The sequence below is a fragment of the Penaeus chinensis genome, chromosome 19 (genome assembly GCF_019202785.1).
Source record: "Penaeus chinensis breed Huanghai No. 1 chromosome 19, ASM1920278v2, whole genome shotgun sequence".
Taxonomy (NCBI): Eukaryota; Metazoa; Arthropoda; class Malacostraca; order Decapoda; family Penaeidae; genus Penaeus; species Penaeus chinensis.
The window spans coordinates 15,650,815-15,673,314 of NC_061837.1; the positions used below are offsets into that span (position 1 = coordinate 15,650,815).

At 39.4% G+C, this 22,500-nt stretch overlaps 1 protein-coding gene across 1 annotated transcript in view; it reads right to left on the reverse strand.

The window, feature by feature from the left end:
* Positions 1-4,309: 4,309 nt before the first annotated feature.
* The window catches only part of LOC125035232 (DNA-directed RNA polymerase III subunit RPC1-like), a 19,001-nt gene continuing 810 nt past the window's right edge, over positions 4,310-22,500 (reverse strand). Inside the window, exons 2-21 of the mRNA XM_047627490.1 lie at positions 21,494-21,705; positions 19,841-19,990; positions 19,043-19,289; positions 18,714-18,820; positions 17,909-18,042; positions 17,039-17,210; positions 16,494-16,631; positions 15,650-15,870; positions 14,954-15,170; positions 14,364-14,561; positions 13,527-13,912; positions 10,674-10,982; positions 10,223-10,451; positions 9,441-9,689; positions 9,064-9,323; positions 8,452-8,722; positions 7,024-7,188; positions 6,126-6,274; positions 5,648-5,816; positions 4,310-5,217 (exon numbers count right to left, since the gene is read on the reverse strand). Coding sequence (XP_047483446.1) covers positions 4,993-5,217; positions 5,648-5,816; positions 6,126-6,274; positions 7,024-7,188; positions 8,452-8,722; positions 9,064-9,323; positions 9,441-9,689; positions 10,223-10,451; positions 10,674-10,982; positions 13,527-13,912; positions 14,364-14,561; positions 14,954-15,170; positions 15,650-15,870; positions 16,494-16,631; positions 17,039-17,210; positions 17,909-18,042; positions 18,714-18,820; positions 19,043-19,289; positions 19,841-19,990; positions 21,494-21,673 — 4,176 coding nt within the window. The 5' untranslated portion in view covers positions 21,674-21,705 and the 3' untranslated portion in view covers positions 4,310-4,992. The remainder of the gene's footprint in view (positions 5,218-5,647; positions 5,817-6,125; positions 6,275-7,023; positions 7,189-8,451; positions 8,723-9,063; positions 9,324-9,440; positions 9,690-10,222; positions 10,452-10,673; positions 10,983-13,526; positions 13,913-14,363; positions 14,562-14,953; positions 15,171-15,649; positions 15,871-16,493; positions 16,632-17,038; positions 17,211-17,908; positions 18,043-18,713; positions 18,821-19,042; positions 19,290-19,840; positions 19,991-21,493; positions 21,706-22,500) is intronic.

Sequence of the window (22,500 nt, forward strand, 5' to 3'; positions counted from 1 at the left end):
GAGGAAAAGAGGAGGGCAAGGAAAAAATCCAACGAAACAAAAATCACAAATGCGAAAGGGAGAGATGGGAAGGAGGAAGAGAGGAGGGCAAGGAAAAAATCCAACGAAACAAAAATCACAAATGCGAAAGGGAGAGAAGGGAAGGAGGAAGAGAGGAGGGCAAGGAAAAAATCCAACGAAACAAAAATCACAAATGCGAAAGAAAGAGAAGGGAAGGAGGAAAAGAGGAGGGCAAGGAAAAAATCCAACGAAACAAAAATCACAAATGCGAAAGGGAGAGATGGGAAGGAGGAAGAGAGGAGGGCAAGGAAAAAATCCAACGAAATAAAAAATCACAAATGCGAAAGGGAGAGAAGGGAAGGAGGAGGAGAGGAGGGCAAGGGATGCACAGCAGGTGGAGGGATGAGGAGGCTCCCTGTAACGTGTCGTGACCCCATGAGATGGCCGGAGGCGAAAAGGGCGCCGTAACACCTCAGATTAGATCAGTGTTTGCTCGAGAGTCGCCGTCTCGACCTTCCCTGGCCGAGGTGGGCGGTTTCCTGGCCCGGCGTAGGCGTATGCTCTTTTATTGAATTATTTTGTATGAGGCCTGTGTGTATATGTGTGCACAGAAAGAGAGAGAGAGAGAAAGAGAGAAAGAGAGAGAGAGGGAAACACAGAAAGAGAGAGACAAAGGTCATTCTATGGTGAAAGATAGGTAGATAGATAACAAGAGAGAGAGAGAGAGAGTGAGAGAGAGAGAGAGAGAGAGAGAGAGAGAGAGAGAGAGAGAGAGAGAGAGAGAGAGAGAGAGAGAGAGAGAGAGAGAGAGAGAGAGAGAGAGAGAGAATTTCTATTGCATCTTGCACTCTCCCTCCCTTTTCTGGGTGGGACATATTGTACCACCCGTCGCCCACAGCGTTACTTTCCCTCCTGAAAACTATATGCATATATATATATATATATATATATATATATATATATATATATATATATATATATATATGCATATATATACATATATATACATATATATATATATATATATATATATATGCATATATATATACATATATATTTATACATATGCATATATATATATATATGCATATATATATATATATATATATATATATATATATATATATATATATATAGGCATATATATATGCATATATATAATATATATATATATATATATATATATATATATGCATATATATGTATATGTATGTATATGATATATATCTGTATGTATATGTATATATAAAATCTTAGAGGAACTATGAAATACCAAAATAAACTCGGCCTCACGGGTGCAAGCAACCTGTTATGAGATTAAAGAAATACATATATGTATGTGTGTGTATGTGCATATACACACACATATATATATATATATTTATTTATTTATATGTGTATATATGTATATTTATATGTATAGATATATATACTGCCGCGATAGTCCAGTGGTTAGCGCACTGGACTCCGGCCCTTGTGGTCCCGAGTTCAATTCACCGTCGCGGCGGTCTTAAAAAATGCCTGCGCTCTGACTGCTTGCTCGAGCCCGAGAAAACGACATATCGCCTTGAGAAGTCAAACGCAGGTGTCGTAGGGGAAGTCACCGCCGTGTGATAGTGTGATAGCGCGCTGAACCACGGTTGATTAGGAAGGGCATCCAATCAGGCAAGGGTAACACTGCCATATAACCTTTCAATAGTGAATTGAGAGAGGCCTATGTCCTGCAGTGGAATGAATGGCTGTTATAAAAAATAAAAAAAAATATGTATATATATACTTATATATATATATGTATATATATGTATATATACATATATGTATGTGTATATATATGTATATATATGCATATATATATACATACATATATATATATATATATATATATATAGTGTATACATATATATATATGTATACATATACATACATGTGTGTGTGTGTGTGTGTGTGTGTGTGTGTGTGTGTGTGTGTGTGTGTGTGTGTGTGTGTGTGTGTGTGTGTGTGTGTGTGTGTGTGTGCGCGCGCGCGCATCTGTATACTGTTTATAATGTGTAATGTTTTAAACGAATAAATGTAGACATCAAGACATCAAAGGTCATACAGCAAAGGTATACTGTGTATAGTGAAATTCATAGGTGGACAGACAGATAGAAGCACAATTTGAATAAACAGATGAAAGAACAGATAGGTAAAAGTCCTTGATATAAGCAATGGAGTCCGTCATTTCCAACTGCAATTAAAATTCGTTCTTACACGGTCTACATGGCAACAGAAAGGGAGGCTAACGACCACCCTGGATTTAAAAGGTAAAACCCACCGATGATATGTAGCGTTGTGTACATCCACGGCGGCCTTCCTCTGGGAAATGTGTTCCGACCTTTGAACATAATGTTTTTTTGAAGAGTGGAAATAAATTCCGTTCGTACTTTCACCTTTTTCCTCGGCAGTTTTTTTTTTTTTTTTTTGTTCTTACTCTCTTTCCTTTTTTATTCGGAAACCAAAATGGTAGAATTATACATACGATCTCCGAAAATGGGTGGAAAAATATAGGAAATTACACTCGAAATAAATCCATACCAGTTGTTTCTATAAAGAGGAAGAAGAAAAAGACGATGAGCAACAAAAAACGAAGAGAATAACAAACAATAATAAAAATTTAAGAACAAACAAAAAATAAATGTACAAGACCAAAGAGAAGAACAAGAATAAGAACGAAACACAGAACAAGAGCAAGAAGAGCATCGCCCGTTATGCAGATGAGGTATTGCAAGACAAAGTGTTGGGCATACCTAATCTTCCGCAAGGTATTCGGTACTCCTGGTAATGGTTTCAGATCCCCTCCCCTCATTTCTTTCGCCTCACGACCCCTTTTATCTCAGGTGGAGAAAGGGGGAACGTTGTCTACGGACTTATGGTTACCTTTGAAAATTATTATTTTGGGTTTGCGCGCTTTTGTTTCATTCAGCCTCAGGTTTACGAGAGAAGGAAAGATTACTTAAAAGAAAGAGAGAAAAGGATCATGCGTATAAATAGAACGATTACTTGAAATGATTTCATATTCTGTTTTTATCGTTGATGGTTTTCTTTTGTGTTCGTCTCTATTTGTGTTACCGTTTGCATATTCATCTTCTTGGAACAAAAAAAAAAAAAATGCTCTTTATGGTAAAACGTTACTTATTTTGTTTCTTGCTTTTTATCTTTTGTACTTTTGTCTTTTTAATCATACTTTATATCTAACAGTTAGATAGTTTTCTAGAGGGAGAGGAAAGGGGAAACATGGAAAAACGAAGAAGGAGAGGGAGAGGAAAGGGGAAACAAGGAAAAACGAAGAAGGAGAGGGAGAGGGAGAGGGATAAGGACAAGGAGGAGAAGAAGGAGAAGGAGAGGGAGAGGGAGAGGGAGAGGGAGAGGGAGAGGGAGAGGGAGAGGGAGAGGGAGAGGGAGAGGGAGAGGGAGAGGGATAGGGATAGGGATAGGGATAGGGATAGGGATAGGGATAGGGATAGGGATAGGGATAGGGATAGGGAGAGGGAGAGGGAAAGGGATAGGGAGAGGGAGAGGGAGAGGGAAAGGGAGAAGGAGAGGGAGAAGGAGAGGGAGAGGGAGAAGAAGGAGGAGAAGGAGAGGGAGAGGGAGAGGGAGAGGGAGAGGGAGAGTGAGTGTGAGTGTGAGTGTGAGAGTGAGAGTGAGAGTGAGAGTGAGAGTGAGAGTAAGAGTAAGAGTGAGAGTGAGAGTGAGAGTGAGAGTGAGTGTGAGTGTGAGAGTGAGAGTGAGAGTGAGAGTGAGAGTGAGAGTGAGAGTCAGTGGGAGTGAGAGTGAGAGTGAGAGTGAGAGTGAGAGTGAGAGTGAGTGTGAGTGTGATAGTGAGAGTGAGAGTGAGAGTGAGAGTGAGAGAGGGAGAGGGAGAGGGAGAGGGAGAGGGAGTGGGAGTGGGAGTGGGAGAGGGAGAGGGAGAGGGAGAGGGAGAGAGAGAGAGAGAGAGAGAGAGAGAGAGAGAGAGAGAGAGAGAGAGAGAGAGAGAGGGAGAGGGAGAGGGAGAGGGAGAGGGAGAGGGAGAGGGAGGAGGGAGAGGGAGGGAGGGAGGAGGGAGGGAGGGGGGAGAGAGAGAGAGGGAGAGAGAGAGAGAGAGAGAGAGAGAGAGAGAGAGAGAGAGAGAGAGAGAGAGAGAGAGAGAGAGAGAGAGAGAGAGAGAGAGAGAGAGAGGGGGGGGGGGAGGAAGAGAGGGAGAAAGAGAGAAAGAGAAAAATAATGAAGGAGACAGAGAGATCCAATGAATATAAAAAAATCACAATTAGGAAATTAAAACAATGTATTAATAATCAAAAAGGAAATATAATATATTGCTTCATTTTTGCCTTTCCATTAATACATTTAGCAATATGAAAAAAAAAATCTTAAAAAGAAATGATAACAACAAAATATATCACTGAGCATTACAAACTGTTCCTCATAATTACACTTTTAACAGCTTCACAAACATAGTGTTTTCCCTATTACAGTCTCCACAGTTGATACAAATGAAGTCCCCAATTGTCCTTTCATTAAAATTAATGATTCCAGACTCCTTCCCTCAATGCCTGCACATATGCATCTTGTACAAGGATGTGAGAGCCATTCCCTTCAGCCATCTTTGGTTTGTACATTTCCTTCTTTTTCCTTCCCTTCCTGCATTCCAGCGAAGCCACCTTTGCCACCTTCAGGCAGTGAGATTATAGGTGATTACTAACTCACCACTTCTTCAAGATCACACAAAAAAAAAAAAAAAAAAAATTCTGCTTTTAAAAACACTATAAAATCTATATCCATTTCTAAATGGCAGATGAAGAAGAAAAAAGCTTGCAATTAGAATGTGGCAGTGTGGCAAGTTTCCCCTATCCTCCTCCCAACTGCCTGGCACACAGCAAGCCAAAGGGGCTTCACACGTCTAGAACCTTCACAGGAGATGCACACACATAACAATCACATTGGGCCACACTGTTTAGATCACAAACGCCATCAAGACCAGCCGTTGTGGACAAGGGGGATATGGAGCTCTGGGTGGTCAAAGATAAGGTTGCGGCTTCTGGGCTTATTGTCTCTCTTGTGGCTGTGGAGGAGCTTGAACACGCCTGTGCCAATGTTCATGGGCTTTCCCATGATGATGCAGTCACTCACGCCCTTGATGGGGTTGCTCTGGCCATGGTAGGCAGCATCAAACAGGTGGTCAGCTGTCTTCTCAAACTGCAAGGAAATTAAAAATAATGTCTTCTTTTCTTTAAATATCAGTTCTTTGTGTTTCTATGGATTCCCATTGCATTCAAAGTTTTCCAGAATGCTATTTATATTACTTTCTAAAAACAATCCAATATGCACAATAGCAGTGTCAACTCTCCCTATTACAGACCCTGATCTCTCATTCTTAAAATTTTTAACCCCATGATAACAAGTAAAGCTTATTGCTGCCATGAGATATTTTGGCATTGCACAAGTATGGCTCAAGTTGACAGGCTGGCCAGGCCTTCATCTGATCTTTGCACAACAAAGATGAGGGGAACTGCTCCTACAGTTCAATATAGTGCTGCACTGATAATTTTTAACCAGGCATCCTTGGGTTAAAAATAAAAGCAACCAAAAAAGACTAAATGACCACACAAAATGCAATGCAACATACCGAGGCAAGCATCAGCACTGACTCCTTCATCTTGGACAGCCCATGGCGAGTGATGCCCAGCACTTGGCCACGACAGGTCATCAAGTCAGCCAGCAGCATTACGTGCCTGTGGTCCACACTCAAGCCGTGAGTCTCCATAGTCACTGTGATCTCTTTGATGATCGTTGCTCTGTGAGAAAGAAACAGAGAGTGAAATAGAGGAAAAGCCTAGATAAAGGCCAATAATGGAAAACAAAATTTAATCAAAATCATAAATCCTAATAAATAAAAAGGTACTTCAAATATGTTGTTTCTAAAGTTCCTAATAATAAGAAACAAAGAGACCAAATAAAGCAGAGAAGAAGATTAAGATGATTGAAATGAATCAAGGCAACAAGCAATACTTCAATTCACATCACACAAACCATCATCTAGAACCATCCAAGAAAGGTCATATTATCAAAAAAAACATCATTAACCATGAATTCACCCAACCAACCTTGCCGCCTCAATCCCTAATGAGGTGAAGACTTCATAAGTGTTGTTTGAAGTGCAACGTGTGCCATCAACACCATATGTTGCAATGACTTCCTGCAAGTTGTCACCTTCCACAAGCAGTTCATACTGGGAAAGCCCACTTGTGTCGTTCTGTTAGCATTACAAAAGAATTCCATTATGAGAAAGAGGTACCTCACAGGACCAACCCAACTCAAGGGTAGTCATGTGTATTCAAACATGATCAAAGAAAAATACCCAAATTTCAAGATTTAAAAAACATACATAGGTTGCAAAAGAACAAAGTTAGAAGCTATTAATAAATATCCAAAGAAGTTAAAATCAAATTAAACATATAAGCACACACAAATACATGCACTCACTCTTGATGATGATGATGATGATGAAGAATAACAATACTAATACTTATAATAATTATAATAATGACAATGACAATAACAATGACAATGACAATAATAAAAATAATGACAATAATAATAATAATGATGATAATAATAATGATAATAATAATGATAATAATAATGATAATAATAAAAATAATGACAATAATAATAATAATGATGATAATAATAATAATAATGACAATAATAATAATAATAATGATAATAATGATATTCTCAATAATGATAATAATAATAATAATGACAATAATAATAATGACAATAATAATAATAATGACAATAATGATAATAATGACAATAATAACAATAATTACAATAATAATAATAATAATAAATGATAACAATATCAGCAAAAACGACACTGAATAAGATGACTACCACAAACAAAATAAAACCACCTTAAACAAGACAAATCAGAACTTCCATCTTTCTAACAGATGAAAGAAAGAAAGAAAAGGCCACTGACAGAATGCCACTGACCTGATTGATGACAGCCCGATTGACAGATGGCAGGCCCTTGATGATGACCTTGGTGATGTGCTGCTTGAGGTGCTGCAACTGGTAGTACATGGACGACACCTTGGTCTTTGAGGGCCGGACGGTGAGGATGGTGTCTGATTCCACGCACACGTCCATCTCTTTCACCTGAGGACGAGAAGGTGAAATTCACTGTACTATATTCTGTGTGGTGATGCTCAAGCTGATAATAATGGTGATGGTGATACTGATGATGATAATGATGATGATTAATGAGTGATGATTAGTAATTCTTATGACCGTGATGATAACAAATAATAAATAAGGTGATTTGTAAATATCCCTTGTGTGTAAGGAGTGGACTTGAACTTGGAAAAGAAAATAATAACAACAATAATAATAAAAATAACAAATAATAATGACAATAATAATAATAATAATAATAATAATAATAATAATAATAATAATAATACAACGACAATAATGATAATAACGAGAACAACAACAACAATAATAAAAATCAGTCAGAGGCAAATGCATCATGTCTTGAGGATGGAAGGGTTGTTGGGGTCTACCATGGAAAGGTCTCAGTTGGTCTATAGAAAATTTGGCAATCACACACCATCACCCTCTCATGGGAACAGAGGTGATGGTAGTAAGTGACAATTTATTCAGTATACTTGTATTTTTACATGTTTATCTTCTACTTTTTTTGTAAGTTTCAAAAGTCTTATATAATAAAAAAAATATAATAATATTTTGGTATTCTGCATGAGTATCTTAAAATCTAATGAAGGTATTAGTCTGTTTTGGGTAATTCCCTATCTATGATTTTGTAGGTTTATCAGTGTAATTCAGTAGAAAAAAATTGGAAAATTTTGGGTAAAAAAAATATTTAGCTCTATGTTAAACCTCATTTAACAAATAATAATGATAATACCAGAGATGAATAAAAAATAATGCCTCTCATGTTCCATGTTACCAAATCATCAGATAGTTGATCATTTTCTTTTAAAAAGTTAATATTTCCTAATTCAAACAATAACATAAGATGACAGAAAATCTCAAAGATAACTGAGGCAGAAAAGAAAAGAAAAGAAAAGAAAAGAAAAGAAAAGAAAAGAAAAGAAAAGAAAAGAAAAGAAAAGAAAAGAAAAGAAAAGAAAAGAAAAGAAAAGAAAAGAAAAGAAAAGAAAAGAAAAGAAAAGAAAAGAAGAGAAGAGAAGAGAAGAGAAGAGAAGAGAAGAGAAGAGAAAAGAGAAAAGAGAAGAGAAAAGAGAAGAGAAAAGAGAAGAGAAGACAAGAGAAGACAAGAGAAGACAAGAGAAAAGAAAACAAAAGAAATAGTTATACAACTAGGGCCTACTTAATGCGAGTTCCCAAGGAAATTTGAGTTCCAACCCCAATGGACAAAAGAGCAAGGAAACCCACCTTGAGCTTGGATGTACAGATGGCATACTTAATGGAGTAGGCATCCACCTCAAGCTTGAGAAGCCTGATGCGGTCCATGGCCAGTTTGAGCAGCAAGAAGCAATCATCAGGCAGAAACACCTCCTCCACATATTCACAAACCTCCCCCAGCAAGGTCTTCTCAATGCGACCTTTCACCTGCCGTGCCTTCTCCGGGTCAGTGTCACACTTGAGCTTGGCTGTGATGATGGGTGTCGAAATGCTCCGCGATGCATTGATGATCTCCAGGATTCTGAGGAGGAGGATATAAAATATGTGTAGTAGGAACAGAAAAGGTATGACGGTGCAGAGATTTTCATTTGATAAGGAGTATGATGCAAGATGATTATTTAATGGACAAAATTTAAATTCAGACTTTAACCGTGCTCAAAAGATGATAAAAGGAAATTCAATAAAATATAAAGAAAGAAAATAAACAGGTTTAAAACTCCACAAGAATGAAAGTATTACTATATCTCTCAAATTACAAATGGTTGAGCAATTAGATACACAAGTAAAAAAATAATAATGAACATAAAAAAACTCGCAACCCAAGAACCAAAAACCTCAAGAAGTCCATCACACAAAACAAACCTTGGCACACCAAGGGTAATGTTCATCGCAGCCACTCCAGCAAAATGGAAAGTCTTCAGAGTCATCTGTGTGCCTGGCTCTCCAATACTCTGGGCACAGAGAGCACCCACTGCAGTGCCCGGCTCCATCACAGCACTCTGATAGCGATCGAGGCATGAGTTGAGAAAGTCAATGAGCTGTGTAAAAGTTAGGCGTTCCAGCTGACGTTCTACTGGCAGGGCTTTCCCCTTGGTGGTTGCTTTGATGATCCGTGACTGTATCTAGAAAGCAGAGGAAAAAGTGACTATTATAATGAAGGAGTCTCTCCTTCTCCCTCTCCGGTACAATGTCCCTCACCCTCTTTCTTTTAATAAATACAACAGAAAACACACACACACCTTATCCACCCTTTTGGAGTACTTTTCCAGGAAGGTCTTGAGCTCCTCTTTAAACTCAGGTGAAAGCTCTTTGAAGGCATCATCTTCTAGGTACTTCTCACCAAGCTGTAGCACTTCCTTGCCAGCTAGGGGGTCCTCACTTGCATAGGGGTGGGTGGCACGAATGTGATTCAGGACGCGCTCCAGGTCAATGGGGCCCTTTGTTCCCTCCATTTCTGAGGGATCTAGACCATCACCTCCATATTTGAACTGATGAGGATGAATGGAGGTGAAGGAGGATGCAAAAGATAGAGTGAAAAGAGGTGAGGCAAGCAAGAATATGTGAATATGTTCCTTGTGAAAATAAGGAAGACAGATGGAATGGGTGGGAATTCCTTCTTAACGTATTTTCTTTCAGTATGTATATTTTTCCATAAAAAAATAATAGTAGCTAGAAATATATCACATCATTGAACTTTTCACTAGTGTTAACAAATGAGGATTAAACTAATCATTTCTACTTTCAATAGCAACATATTCTATACTTCATACAGATGGATGATATCTCATTAAAATGTATCAACTTCAACAAACATACCTTAATCAAATAAGAAAATTATTTATAAAACAATTAAGACAAATGTTTAATAATCAAACAACAATCCAGCAAAGTCAAAACATTTCTTCAGCATTTTCTTACTTTCACTGAAAATTTTCCCAGTCTATCTCAAGAAAGAAGACAGAAACTACATTATCAAAATTCATACATGATCCCTGTAAAAAATCTGTTACCATTCTCTTACCTGAATAATATCCTGTGTTGAATTCCGCACTGTCATGTCATATGCCACATACAAGTCTTCTAGGGACTTGACAAGTCGACGCTGCATGTAGCCGGTCTCTGAGGTCTTGACAGCTGTGTCAACCAGCCCCTCTCGTCCAGCCATGGTATGGAAGATGAATTCTGTGGGTGTCATGCCAGAGAAGAAGCTGTTGCTCACGAAACCCTTGGCTGCAGGGATCTTTGAGTGCCTGAATAAAAAAAAAAAAAAAAAAAAAATCAGTAATAATAATGAGGTTGTCTTTTATAAAATAATAAAAAGAGTATACAAACTTATGCCAAACCCAGTAAACAGTACTTGAGACAAACTTCCTTCATGCTATCCTGCCATACTTCAGCATCAAATCCATTTTATGAACATACCTTTCAATCCCACACCAAAAAAGCCCTTCCAATTTGTTCTGCACACCCACCTCTCATAATGTGGCAGTGCACGATCCTCAAAGCCGTTGGGAACTCTCTTGCCTCCAATGGCCTGTTGTCCGACACACGCAATCATCTGTGAGATGTTGATGAAGGAACCTTTGGAACCAGAGATGGCCATGATGAGTGCAGCATTGGTCTTGTGCAGTTCCATGACACAAGCCTTGCCTGCTTTGTCTCGGATGGTACTGAGCTCCTTCAGGATCAGCTGCTCTAAAGTCTCCTCTGCAGTGCAGCCTGGCTGGCAGTGCAGCGTGCCTTCCTTCAGCTGCGAGATGAATTCATCACATTTCCTGTACCTGTAACATGGAATATAAGACTTAAATCCATGCATTCAAAGCCTGTGTCAAAAATGTCAACTGCAATTCTGAAACTGATTTGAAGTTAGATATTCCCCGGGAGAGATGTTTTATGTTAAATAATTTTCCATTTTCTCTAAATCCTTTACTAAAACTCACAATTAAACACTATTTCCACAAATAATCATAAACTGAAAAAAAATGAAAGGTAGAAATTCATGTACAAAACATTAAAGGGACAGTCACCTCCAAATCTGGGTACCCTTGATATGGGACCTAGATTATTTTACTTTTTTTTCTGGTTGGTATTATTTCTATAGAGATGCTATATCTTGAGTTTGGTTTCATTTGGTGAATAAGAGAAAAAAAGAGAGAGAGAGAAAAAAGAGAGAGAGAAAAGAGAGAGAGAGAAAAAGAGAGAGAGAGAAAAAGAGAGAGAGAGAAAAAAAAAGAGAGAGAAAAAAAGAGAGAGAGAAAAACAGAGAGAGAGAAAAAACAGAGAGAGAGAGAAAAAACAGAGAGAGAGAAAAAAAAGAGAGAGAAAAAAAGAGAGAGAGAAAAAGAGAGAGAGAAAAAGAGAGAGAAGAGAGAGAGAGAGAGAGAGAGAGAGAGAGAGAGAGAGAGAGAGAGAGAGAGAGAGAGGAGAGAGAGAGAGAGAGAGAGACAGAGAGAGAGAGAGAAAAAAAAAAAAGAGAGAGAGAGAAAAAGAGAGAGAGAAAAAAAAGAGAGAGAGAGAGAAAAAAAGAGAGAGAGAGAGAAAAAAAAGAGAGAGAGAGAGAAAAAAAGAGAGAGAAAAAAAAGAGAGAGAAAAAAAAAGAGAGAGAAAAAGAGAGAAAGAGAAAAAGAGAGAGAGAGAAAAAGAGAGAGAGAGAAAAAGAGAGAGAGAGAAAGAGAGAGAGAGAGAGAAAAAGAGAGAGAGAGAGAAAAGAGAGAGAGAGAGAGAGAGAGAGAGAGAGAGAGAGAGAGAGAGAGAGAGAGAGAGAGAGAGAGAGAGAGAGAGAGAGCGAGAGGAGAGAGAGCGAGGAGAGGAGAGAGCGAGGAGGAGAGAAGAGAGGAGGAGAGAAGAGAGGAGAGATAGAGAGAGAGAGAGGAGAGGAGAGAGGGGAGAAGAGAGAGAGAGAGAGAGAGAGAGAGAGAGCTGAGAGAGAGAGGAGGGAGAGAGATGAGTGATGGAGAGAGAGAGGAGAGAGGAGAGAGAGAAAAGAGATGGGAAGAGAGAGAGAGAGGGAGGAGAGCGAGGGAGAGAGGGGGGGAGAGAGCGATAGAGAAAGAGAGAGAAGAAGGGAGAGGAGAGAGAGAGAAGAGAAAAGGGGGAGAGGAGGAGAGAGATGAGGAGCGGAGAGAGAGAGAGAGAGAGAAAAGGGGAAAAGAGGAGAGAGTGGGGAGAGAGAGAGAAAAGAGGGTGGGGGGGGGGGGGAGGAGAGGAGAGAAAGAGAGAGAGAGAGGAGAGGAAAGAGGAGAGAGGAGAGAGAGAGAAGAGAGGAGGAGAGAGAGAGAGAGAGAGAGGAAGAGAAAAGGATAAGCGTGAGAGAGAGAGAGAGAGAGAGAGACAGGAGAGAGAGAGACAGGAGACAGAGGAAAGAGAGACCCGAAAAGGGAAAAAGAGGACAGAGAGAAAGAGAAAGAGAGGGGTTTGGGGATTTTAGAGAGAGAGAGAGAGAGGAAAGATGAGAAAGAGAGAAAGAGAGAAAGAGGGGAAAGAGAGGGAGGAGAGAGAGAGAGAGGAGAGAGAGATGAGGGGAGAGAGAGAGAGAGAGAGGAGAGGAAGAAGAGGAGAGGGGATGAGGATAGGGGGAGAAAAGAGAGAGAGAGGAAAGAAGAGGAGAGAGAAGAAGATGGAGAGAGGGAAAAGAGAGAGAGAAGAAGAAGAGATAGAGAGGGAGGAGAGAGAAAAAAGAGGGGAAGGGGAGAGAGAAAAGAGAGGGAAAAGAGAGAGAGAGGGGAAGAGGGGGGGGGGGGGGGGGGGGGGGGGGGGGGGGGGGGGGGAAGGGGAGAGGAGGGAGAGGGAGAGGGAGAGAGAGGGAGGGAGGAGAAGATGAGAAGGGAGAGAGAAGAAGATGAGAGAGACGAGTGAGAGAATAGCAGAGAAGAGAGGAGCGAGACGAAGAGGAGATACCATATGAGATATGGCATTTAACATCACTGACTTGTTCACTTCGAGAGCTTCATGTTGCTATTGAGAGTTATTAAGCTGATGTTGACAAAAGAATGTTATTACGGATTTTGATGCAATTTTACCATAAAAATTCATAAAATCATTTCATAAGGTGCTGACCAATTGATGTGTATGAGGGGGTAACAAAAATGGCCACTGTCTTTATTACATATTATTTTCCTACCAAACTCCATCACAATCTAGGGCAGTCTTGCCAAATCACTCTTTTTATTTTTTAATATTAAAAAAATAATAATAATAGCTGACTAAAAATTACAGTGGCAGTACTCTTAAAACTCATATTCATTACCTGAATAAAACAAATCCTATTCAACAAAACTAGTGAAATAGGAACCATTAACAAAATGACCTTACAGTCTTTCTCATACCCTTCGTCAAGGAGCTCCTGCTTCCTGGTGAGGAGCCCTGATCCTGGCATGACGTCTCCAATACCGATGGAGAACCCACGGTCCATCAGGAACAGTGTGGAGACCCTAGCCATCCTCCACATAGCATCAGCTGCATGGTCCTTGCCATAGTCCTTGAGGATGACGTAGAAAAGATTTTTCTTGGAACCTGAGCCTAGCAAGGACTTGTCAAGAGCCCCTGCAAGAAGCTCTGAGTTACGGATCACCACCCACGCCTCATTGGCACATAGCTCCTCCCCTTTTGTGTAGTCTTTGCGCTTGGCCATCAGGTTGCAAGCCACTGGAAATGACTTGTTAGGCCGGATGATCAGACTGAAAATCTGCTTGCCTGTCCACAGCTCCTGAGGCTGCAGTAACGAACGTGGTAGGCAAAGGAAAAGAAAAAATGAATAAATAAGGTATATATGAAAGAACAGTGGAAAGTAACAAAATACACAAGATTGAGAGGTGACAAGTGGAAAAAAGTCAGAAAGAGGTAAAAAATGTATATTATGATGATGACCATTACTATCCTTATCAACAGATTTGTGTGTAGTAATTCTAATCAGGTAGTCAATTAGTACAGAAAAATAGTCTGAAATAACTACATATATACATACATTCAAAAGTGAAAAATTCTTGACAACCAAAATTTAAAATAAAAATAAACATTTAGACTTATAAATCACAAGAAATCACATAATATCCCAAAACTTCAAATATGTTTTACCCTACTTTACCCATATAAACCTCCACAAGTGAAAAAAAAATTCCATCAATCATCAGTTCTTAACATTCTCCACCCCCTCAATCCCATACCTTCATGATAGCAGGAGGTGGTAGATCTACTTTGTAATCAGCCTCCTTCCCTGCCAAGATGGAGGCTACAAGGGCACAGGTGTGTTCCTTGTCAAAGAACTGGTCCTTCTGCGTGAGGAGGTAGGAGCCTGTGATGAAATCCTGGGTTGCGCCAATGATGAGCGCTCCGTGTCTTGGGGTCACCAGGTTGGAGGTTACCTGGGGAGTGAGAGATATTTGCTTAGTTGTCCATATTTCTTTTTCTTTTTTATACTCTATTATTTATAATTTTTTCCTTTGTTTTATTTTTTTTCTGCCTGTCCTTTTTCTTATGCTATTTCTTTTTCTTTGAACACTGAAGATCATTTTATTGAGTACTATCTATTCAGTGACCAATAAATTAATAAATAAATTTACTCCATGCCCAACATTAGCACCTATAGTGATCCAATCAAAGTTAATCTCTGTACTACTATAGTACTTTCACATCAACTTACCAAAAACAAATTAAATTCTAACAAAAACCTTAACAATACAATATACAAGAATACATATATAAATTCATCACTCCTCTCAAAAAAACACACGATAACAACACCCAGGGTACTTACCCCCATAAGCACCAATGCCTCTGCCCTCGCCTCCTCTGTCTGTGGCACATGAAGGTTCATCTCGTCACCATCAAAATCAGCATTATAAGGAGTGCAGACACACTCATTGAACCTAAAGGTCCTCCATGGGAGAACTCTGACTCTGTGGGACATGATGCTCATCTTGTGCAAGGAAGGCTGTCGGTTGTATAGGACAATGTCTCCATCCATCAAGTGTCTGAGAAGGAAAGCTGGGTTAAATTTCTTCTTGGAGGAGGAGTGTGTGAGTGTGAGTGTGAGTGTGAGTGTGAGTGTGAGTGTGAGTGTGAGTGTGAGTGTGAATGTGAATGTGAATGTGAATGTGAATGTGAATGTGAATGTGTGTGTGTGTGTGTGTGTGTGTGTGTGTGTGTGTGTGTGTGTGTGTGTGTGTGTGTGTGATATGCATTTTAATCTTGAAGCAAAACTTGTAGTAAAATTGGAATCCACAAGGTGATATTCTTGTTCTCTAAAGAAACAAAGCACTAACAGCTTAAATGTCAAGAATACCTTTAATACTTTAATGCCCCCCCCCCCCCCCATAATAAATAGAAAAAAAAATCAAACAGCACATTACCCAAAAATATAACCATTAAGAATAACTTGAACACCTTACTAACACCACAAAAACTATCAAAACCCCACAACATAAACATCAAAACAGGAAAAGAGACCAACCTCTCAATAATGTCCCCTGGTTTCAGCTCACTGGCCATCCGCTCCCTATGCACGTATCTCATTGATTTCTTGATGCCCGGTGTCGACTTTGGCTCCACAAACAGAGCCCCGGGATGGACATCTGGGCCGTTCCGCACCAGCTGACGCATGAGGTTCGTGTTGTGTGATGTCACTTTCTCGGGGTAGGACAGCTGCTTTGCTACTTCCACTGGGACACCCACCTGGGAGAGGGACGACTGGGATGAAGATGGCGAAGGAAAACTGGACAGGGAAGGAAGAATGAAGAGATGGTGAAAAGGAAGAATAAAGATAAAAGAAAAATGAAGAGATGATGAAAAGGAACATGATAAAGGAGAAATGGAGAGAGATGAAAGATGAATCAACTGAAGATGATGATTAAGAATGAATGGAAGATAACAGGTAGATGGAGAGAACATGGAGGGTAGAAGATGAAGGAAGAATCATGGGAGTTGAAATAACAGAATCAAGAGAAAATAACAGATAAACAATGAGCAGGGAAACATAACAGCATATATTTCTTTAGATCTATTCTATACATTAGTTAATCTGTTAGACTCACACACTTCTAAAGAGGAAACAAAAATTCACATTTATAATGAGGAAACAGAAAGTCATACTTAAAGGGAGGAAACAAATATTCATACTTATAAGGAGCAAACAAATATTCATACTTATAAGAAGAAAACAAAAATTTAATCTTGGCTTATATAACTAAATTCTTGATTCAAAAAAATCTTGAGTTTTGCTATCTCATGCAGTTACACAAATTACCATTACTTAATATGTTTAATCTTAACTCACTTTTCCACAAGTTTTCACTCACCTCATTGATTCTGAGATTAGGGTCCGGAGAGATGACAGTACGGCTGGAGAAATCAACACGTTTTCCTGACAAGTTTCCTCGGAAACGGCCCTGCTTGCCCTTCAGCCTCTGGACAAACCCTCGCGTTGATTTTCGCGCCTGAGGCAGAATTAGATGTTATTTTTCAAATGTAGGTGTGCGTGCGCGTGTGTGTGTGCATATGTGTGTGTGCATGTGTGTATGCATATGTTTGTGTGATGGTGATGGTAACAGTGATGTTAGTGGTGATTATCATGGTGGTGGCAGTGGCGGTGATGGCAATGGTGATGACAATGAAGATGACAATAATGATAACTTTATTCAAACTGCAACTGTCTCCTTACTGTGCTTCTAAATTTCTGCCTGTGTGCAAGGAATCCCTGACAGTGGGGACTTTGAACTTGGAGTAGCAACAATGCAAGCTGAGAATGTTGCTACACCACCACACATAAATATCAATATTGATCTATTTGTCTGTAAATACCTAAACTCACCCCACACCAGAAATTCACATAACAGTTCCTCACCATGTTGAGATCATGTGGCACCGATATCTCCGAATTCATCAAGAATGCCACGTGAAGCTGCAGGTGTTCCCACGAGTCCTGGATGCTCTGCACTTTCCCAGAGCTTCTCTTGTTGATCAGATTGTTCAGGAAAATGATCTCGGTAAGCATGACTGTGATGTCATCCTCATTCCTGGAAAAGAGCTAATTCTGAGCATCCTACTTTCTATCAAATTAAGCCAATGCCGCCGGGGAAATGCATGTTCACTTTCGTTTTCATTTGTGAAATATCTCATAGATGGCTCCACAAGTGATCATCTCATCAGATTCCACCTTTCCTTGAGTTTCAGAAGAAATATCTTTATACTAGTACTATCAATGCTGCTATCTTCATTACAGACATTTTACTCATTATAACATCATCATAACTACCAGCAATATAATAACAAAGAGAGTATCTCCAAACATAAAAGAAAAGATTAAACAGCTGGGTAGTACTAGTAATTGACTCCTTTGTGAATAAGTACTTGTGGAGCCCTCTACAAGGCTTGTAGTGCCATCTATGTGAAAATTAATAAACTTATCTCGCAGTGAGCAGGTTAATGAAATAAAGGAGTATAGTTAGACAATGTAAACTATTTTCAAAATTCAATTATAATGACTCATACTTAGTATATATAATCTGATTAGTATGGATGAATAGAAAAACATATCTTAAGAATGTTTTAGAAAATGTCACATCAAATAAATATCTAATAGATGAAATATAAATGCAAATCAAAACCCAATTTATACAACATAAAATTAACCATATTTAAAATTATGAATGTCACAAATAAACCATGGAATGAAAACTGTATGCACACACATATATACACACAAGTAACTCACGTTCCAGATTTCAGTTCTGAGATCACAGATGGCCTTATGCAGTTTGGGGGGACTAACAGTCGTGTAAGAATGAGATCCTTTGGATGCGAAAATTGTTGGTCCATGCACAGGAGTGGCAAGTCTGAGAGAGGAATCTGGAGCGCAAAATAAGATATACATAAATAACATTAATCTATAAATATAATTTTCTCATAACTCCAAAGAATATATGATAACTATAAAATAGGAAAAGAGAAAAAGCATAATAAAGAAAAAAAAAATGGAAACATAAAAAAAAAAAATTGAATGAATTAAGAGATTAAGTCTACATCACCTAATATGATGAATTCATTAAATAGGCTTATACTACTTTTAACTGGGCAAAGAGTATCTAGAACTCTGTAATGGAGAAGAGTAACTCAAAGCTAACTGGACATCTATGAGGGCAGCCACTTTTGCTCAGCTGTTGGTAATCGGAAATTTTTCATCTGCCCTCATTAATGATTTAAGACCATGATGATTAAAATGTTATCATTGCAATTATAAAACAATGATTCACAAATTAGTGACTAACAAAAAAAGAAAAATCAAACTAAAAATTTTAAAATTGCACAGACCGTGGTAATTGCAAAGTCACTGTCTGACACCTCTCTCGCAGCCATAAAGGTTTAAAACGATTCATTATTTTGTAGGACTAGCGAAGATATATGAGACGTAGTCCACAAAGGAAAAGATATGAAAAATAAGAATTAATATAAATCTTTATCAAAAAAGTAAAAAATATGATCTATACATTAATATTCAAACAGACTACAAGGACACTTACCCTCTCAAACAGATCGAGGACCTGACTAGGATTCAGGAACTCCACAACATTGGAGGCCAATTGTGCCTCTAACTCTTTGTTGTACTCTAATGCTGTGTCAAACTGAGCTGTGCAGAGGAGACATTAATGTGTGAAAAAATGAAGAGGAAAAAATCTTCCTTTGAAAATAAACAATTTGGACTCATCTCCTAAATAGGCTTCCAATAACTTTGTGCATAGCAGGTTTCTATCCAAATGAATGTATACTAGATAATTATTAGACTATTCAAAATCAACAGAATTTCCTTTACTATAATCAAAAACATTCCTCTGCAAGGAACTTCACTTACTAAAATAGTCTGTCAACACAGGATCCCCCTTCTTAACTGTTTTGAATCTTTCATGGACAATCTTGAGAGGTGGTAGTTTTTTCACAGTTCCATTTCTGGCACTGCAGTATGAACACAAGCTCATCTTCTTGCAAAGTTCATTTACACGCTTGTATAGAGCCTTCTTCTGCAGGTATGAGCTTAATCTCTTTGACTGCTCACAGAGCGCAAGTTTATCTTTCGGTTTAAGAAGTACATTTGCACAGAACTGTGGATATAAAAAAAAATTTAAACTATTAAAACACCTGCACACACATACTAATACAATGTTTTATAATGTCTCAGATAAATTACCATGGTTCTGAATCTTTAATTATGGGATTGAACATGCATATGACATGTCAATAAAAAGTGTAAATGATTAGAAATCCTGTAATCTTCTGTGACATAATTATATATCATAGAAAAACAACAACAGGCATGCGAAATTCCAAAACTAAAACAACAAAAGCATTCAAATGTTTCAGTTGTTAACATATATTGATTTATTTTGCAATTGGGAACTTCTATTATAGAACAATCGATTATAGAACAAAATTGTAAATGAAAGAGGTATAAGACAGAATAACACAAACACTCTTGACACAACAATTATTTTAACAACATCAACATCTTACATTACCAATATTCAAAACACAAGTAATAGAAAAAGAGACATATTTAGTAAGAGCACTCTAAGTATGAGATATCTAAAACACCTGAAGTTCAACCTGCAAAAAAACAAGGCTTGCCAAAATAAGCACGTCATGACACACTTACTTTACAAATATTTTGGAGGATATGGATTGTATTCTTGAAGTAGCCGACGTGGAACACTGGTCGAGCAAGGTCCAGGTAACCATAATGACCAATGCAGTCTGATAAGTTCTTGCCACAGGTCTCACACGTCACATCTTTTTGACTAGTACCCTGTGTGAGGTTGAAAGATGTGAATAATTGTTTTTTTCTTTTTTTCTTTAATATTAGTATTTTGTTTTTCTTTCCTAAATTACCGTTATTACAAGGAGGAGGAGAAATGAGGAGGAGGAGGAGGAGGAGGAGGAGGAGGAGGAGGAGGAGGAGGAGGAGGAGGAGGAGGAGGAGGAGGAGGAGGAGGAGGAGGAGATGGAGGAGGAGGAGGAGGAGGAGGAGGAGGAGGAGATGGAGGAGGAGGAGGAGGAGGAGATGGAGGAGGAGGAGGAGGAGGAGGAGGAGGAGATGGAGGAGGAGGAGGAGGAGGAGGAGGAGGAGGAGGAGGAGGAGGAGGAGGAGGAGGAGGAGGAGGAGGAGGAGGAGGAGGAGGGGAGGAGAAGTGGAGGAGGAGGAGGAGGAGGAGGAGGAGGAGGAGGAGGAGGAGGAGGAGGAGGAGGAGGAGGAGGAGGAGGAGGAGGAGGAGGAGGAGGAGGCGGAGGAGGAGGAGGAGAAGTGGAGGAGGAGGAGAAGTGGAGGAGGAGGAGGAGAAGTGGAGGAGGAGGAGGAGAAGTGGAGGAGGAGGAGGAGAAGTGGAGGAGGAGGAGGAGAAGTGGAGGAGGAGGAGAAGTGTAGGAGAAGTGGAGGAGGAGGAGGAGGAGTGGAGGAGGGGGAGGAGGAGGAGAAGTGGAGGAGGAGGAGGAGAAGTGGAGGAGAAGTGGAGGAGGAGGAGGAGAAGTGGAGGAGGAGGAGGAGAAATGGAGGAGGAGGAGGAGAGGTGGAGGAGGAGGAGGAGGAGGAAAAGTGGAGGAGGAGGAGGAGGAGTGGAGGAGGAGGAGGAGAAGTGGAGGAGGAGGAGGAGAAGTGGAGGAGGAGGAGGAGAAGTGGAGGAGGAGGAGGAGAAGTGGAGGAGGAGGAGGAGAAGTGGAGGAGGAGGAGGAGAAGTGGAGGAGGAGGAGGAGCAGTGGAGGGGGAGGAGGAGAAGTGGAGGAGGAGGAGGAGAAGAAGTGGAGGAGGAGGAGGAGGAGGAGAAAAAGTGGAGGAGGAGGAGGAGGAGGAGGAGGAGGAGGAGGAGGAGGAGGAGGAGGAGGAGGAGGAGGAGGAGGAGGAGGAGGAGGTGGTGGAGGAGGAGAAGCCGAGGAGGAGGAGGAGGAGGAGAGGTAGAGGACGATGATGATGAGGAGAAACAAAATAAAAAACAAGTAGAGAGAAGAATAAGACAGAGTATTGAAGGTAAAAGAGAAAAAGATCAAAGCTAGAAAAGGGAGGAATCATAAAAATAATAATAATAATAATAATAATGATAATGATAATGATAATGATAATGATAATGATAATGATAATGATAATGATAATGATAATGATAATGATAATGATAATGATAATGATAATATAATGATAATGATAATGATAATGATAATGATAATGATAATGATAATGATAATGATAATAATAATGATAATAATTAATAATAATAATAATAACAATAATAATAAATATAAAGAAAAAGAAATCTTGCCATACCATTCTTCTATCCAAGACACCATGAGAGGCAGGTTCTCTGGCGTTTGCATTCGGGTTATAGAGCTCTGATGACACAATGTGCGCATGACTGCACTGTTGCATGTCCTGTGCCGACAGCACCCCAAACTGGATGTCCAGGATGTTGCGGACAACATCTGTCTCCCGATACTGCTCCTTCATCTTGGCCGTGTGTTTGTGGAGTGTCAAAAAGCCTGGAATAAAGAGGGTGAACTATGAGAGTTGGTACTTTTGGCAGGGATATGTGGAAGTGACTCCTAGAAGCTAAAGCACATGGTTCTCTCCTAGTGTGGAAACTCTTGTTTATAATATGTATTTTGCTGTCCTTAAAACAATATCAATGAAAAGTTTAGTGATTGTCCAGAATGGGACCACATCTAGTAATATGCTCAATAGTATGCATATGCTCAGTGGCACTGCTCTAGTGTTTGGAAGTTAGAGCCACTCTAGTGGCATGAATGATTAGGACCCCTACTATTCCTAGTATAGAGGGAGAGATGGCAAGCTCTAGAATCTATAGGTTGAGCCTATGCATCATTTAGTGTGAGCCTTTCCTGATATTATCATCATCATTATAGGTAATCTTGCAGCCTCTGCAGGATGACCAGTAAAGAGCCGACGATTGCCAAAGTCTCAACGACAGAGGCCATAGATTCTTACTGTTAATTATCTTTTTTTTTTATTGAATTGTGTTATCCTCCATTTTAAATGACCCTTATATTGTGAGAGATTATAATCATCCATATTAACATATTACACCATATCATGTAATATCATCACACAGGACATTGATCAAATTCCACTGCTTCTATTCCTCCACTCTACCCTTTTTCATTTTAATAAATGCCCGTTGTGGCATTCTGGACAATGCACATTCGCAGCTTACCACATGACAATCAACCATACATGAGATTGTGCAACACATGTTATGGTTGATGTTACACCTAAGGCATTACTGCAATTCTAGGTCACTTGCCACATGAAGGACT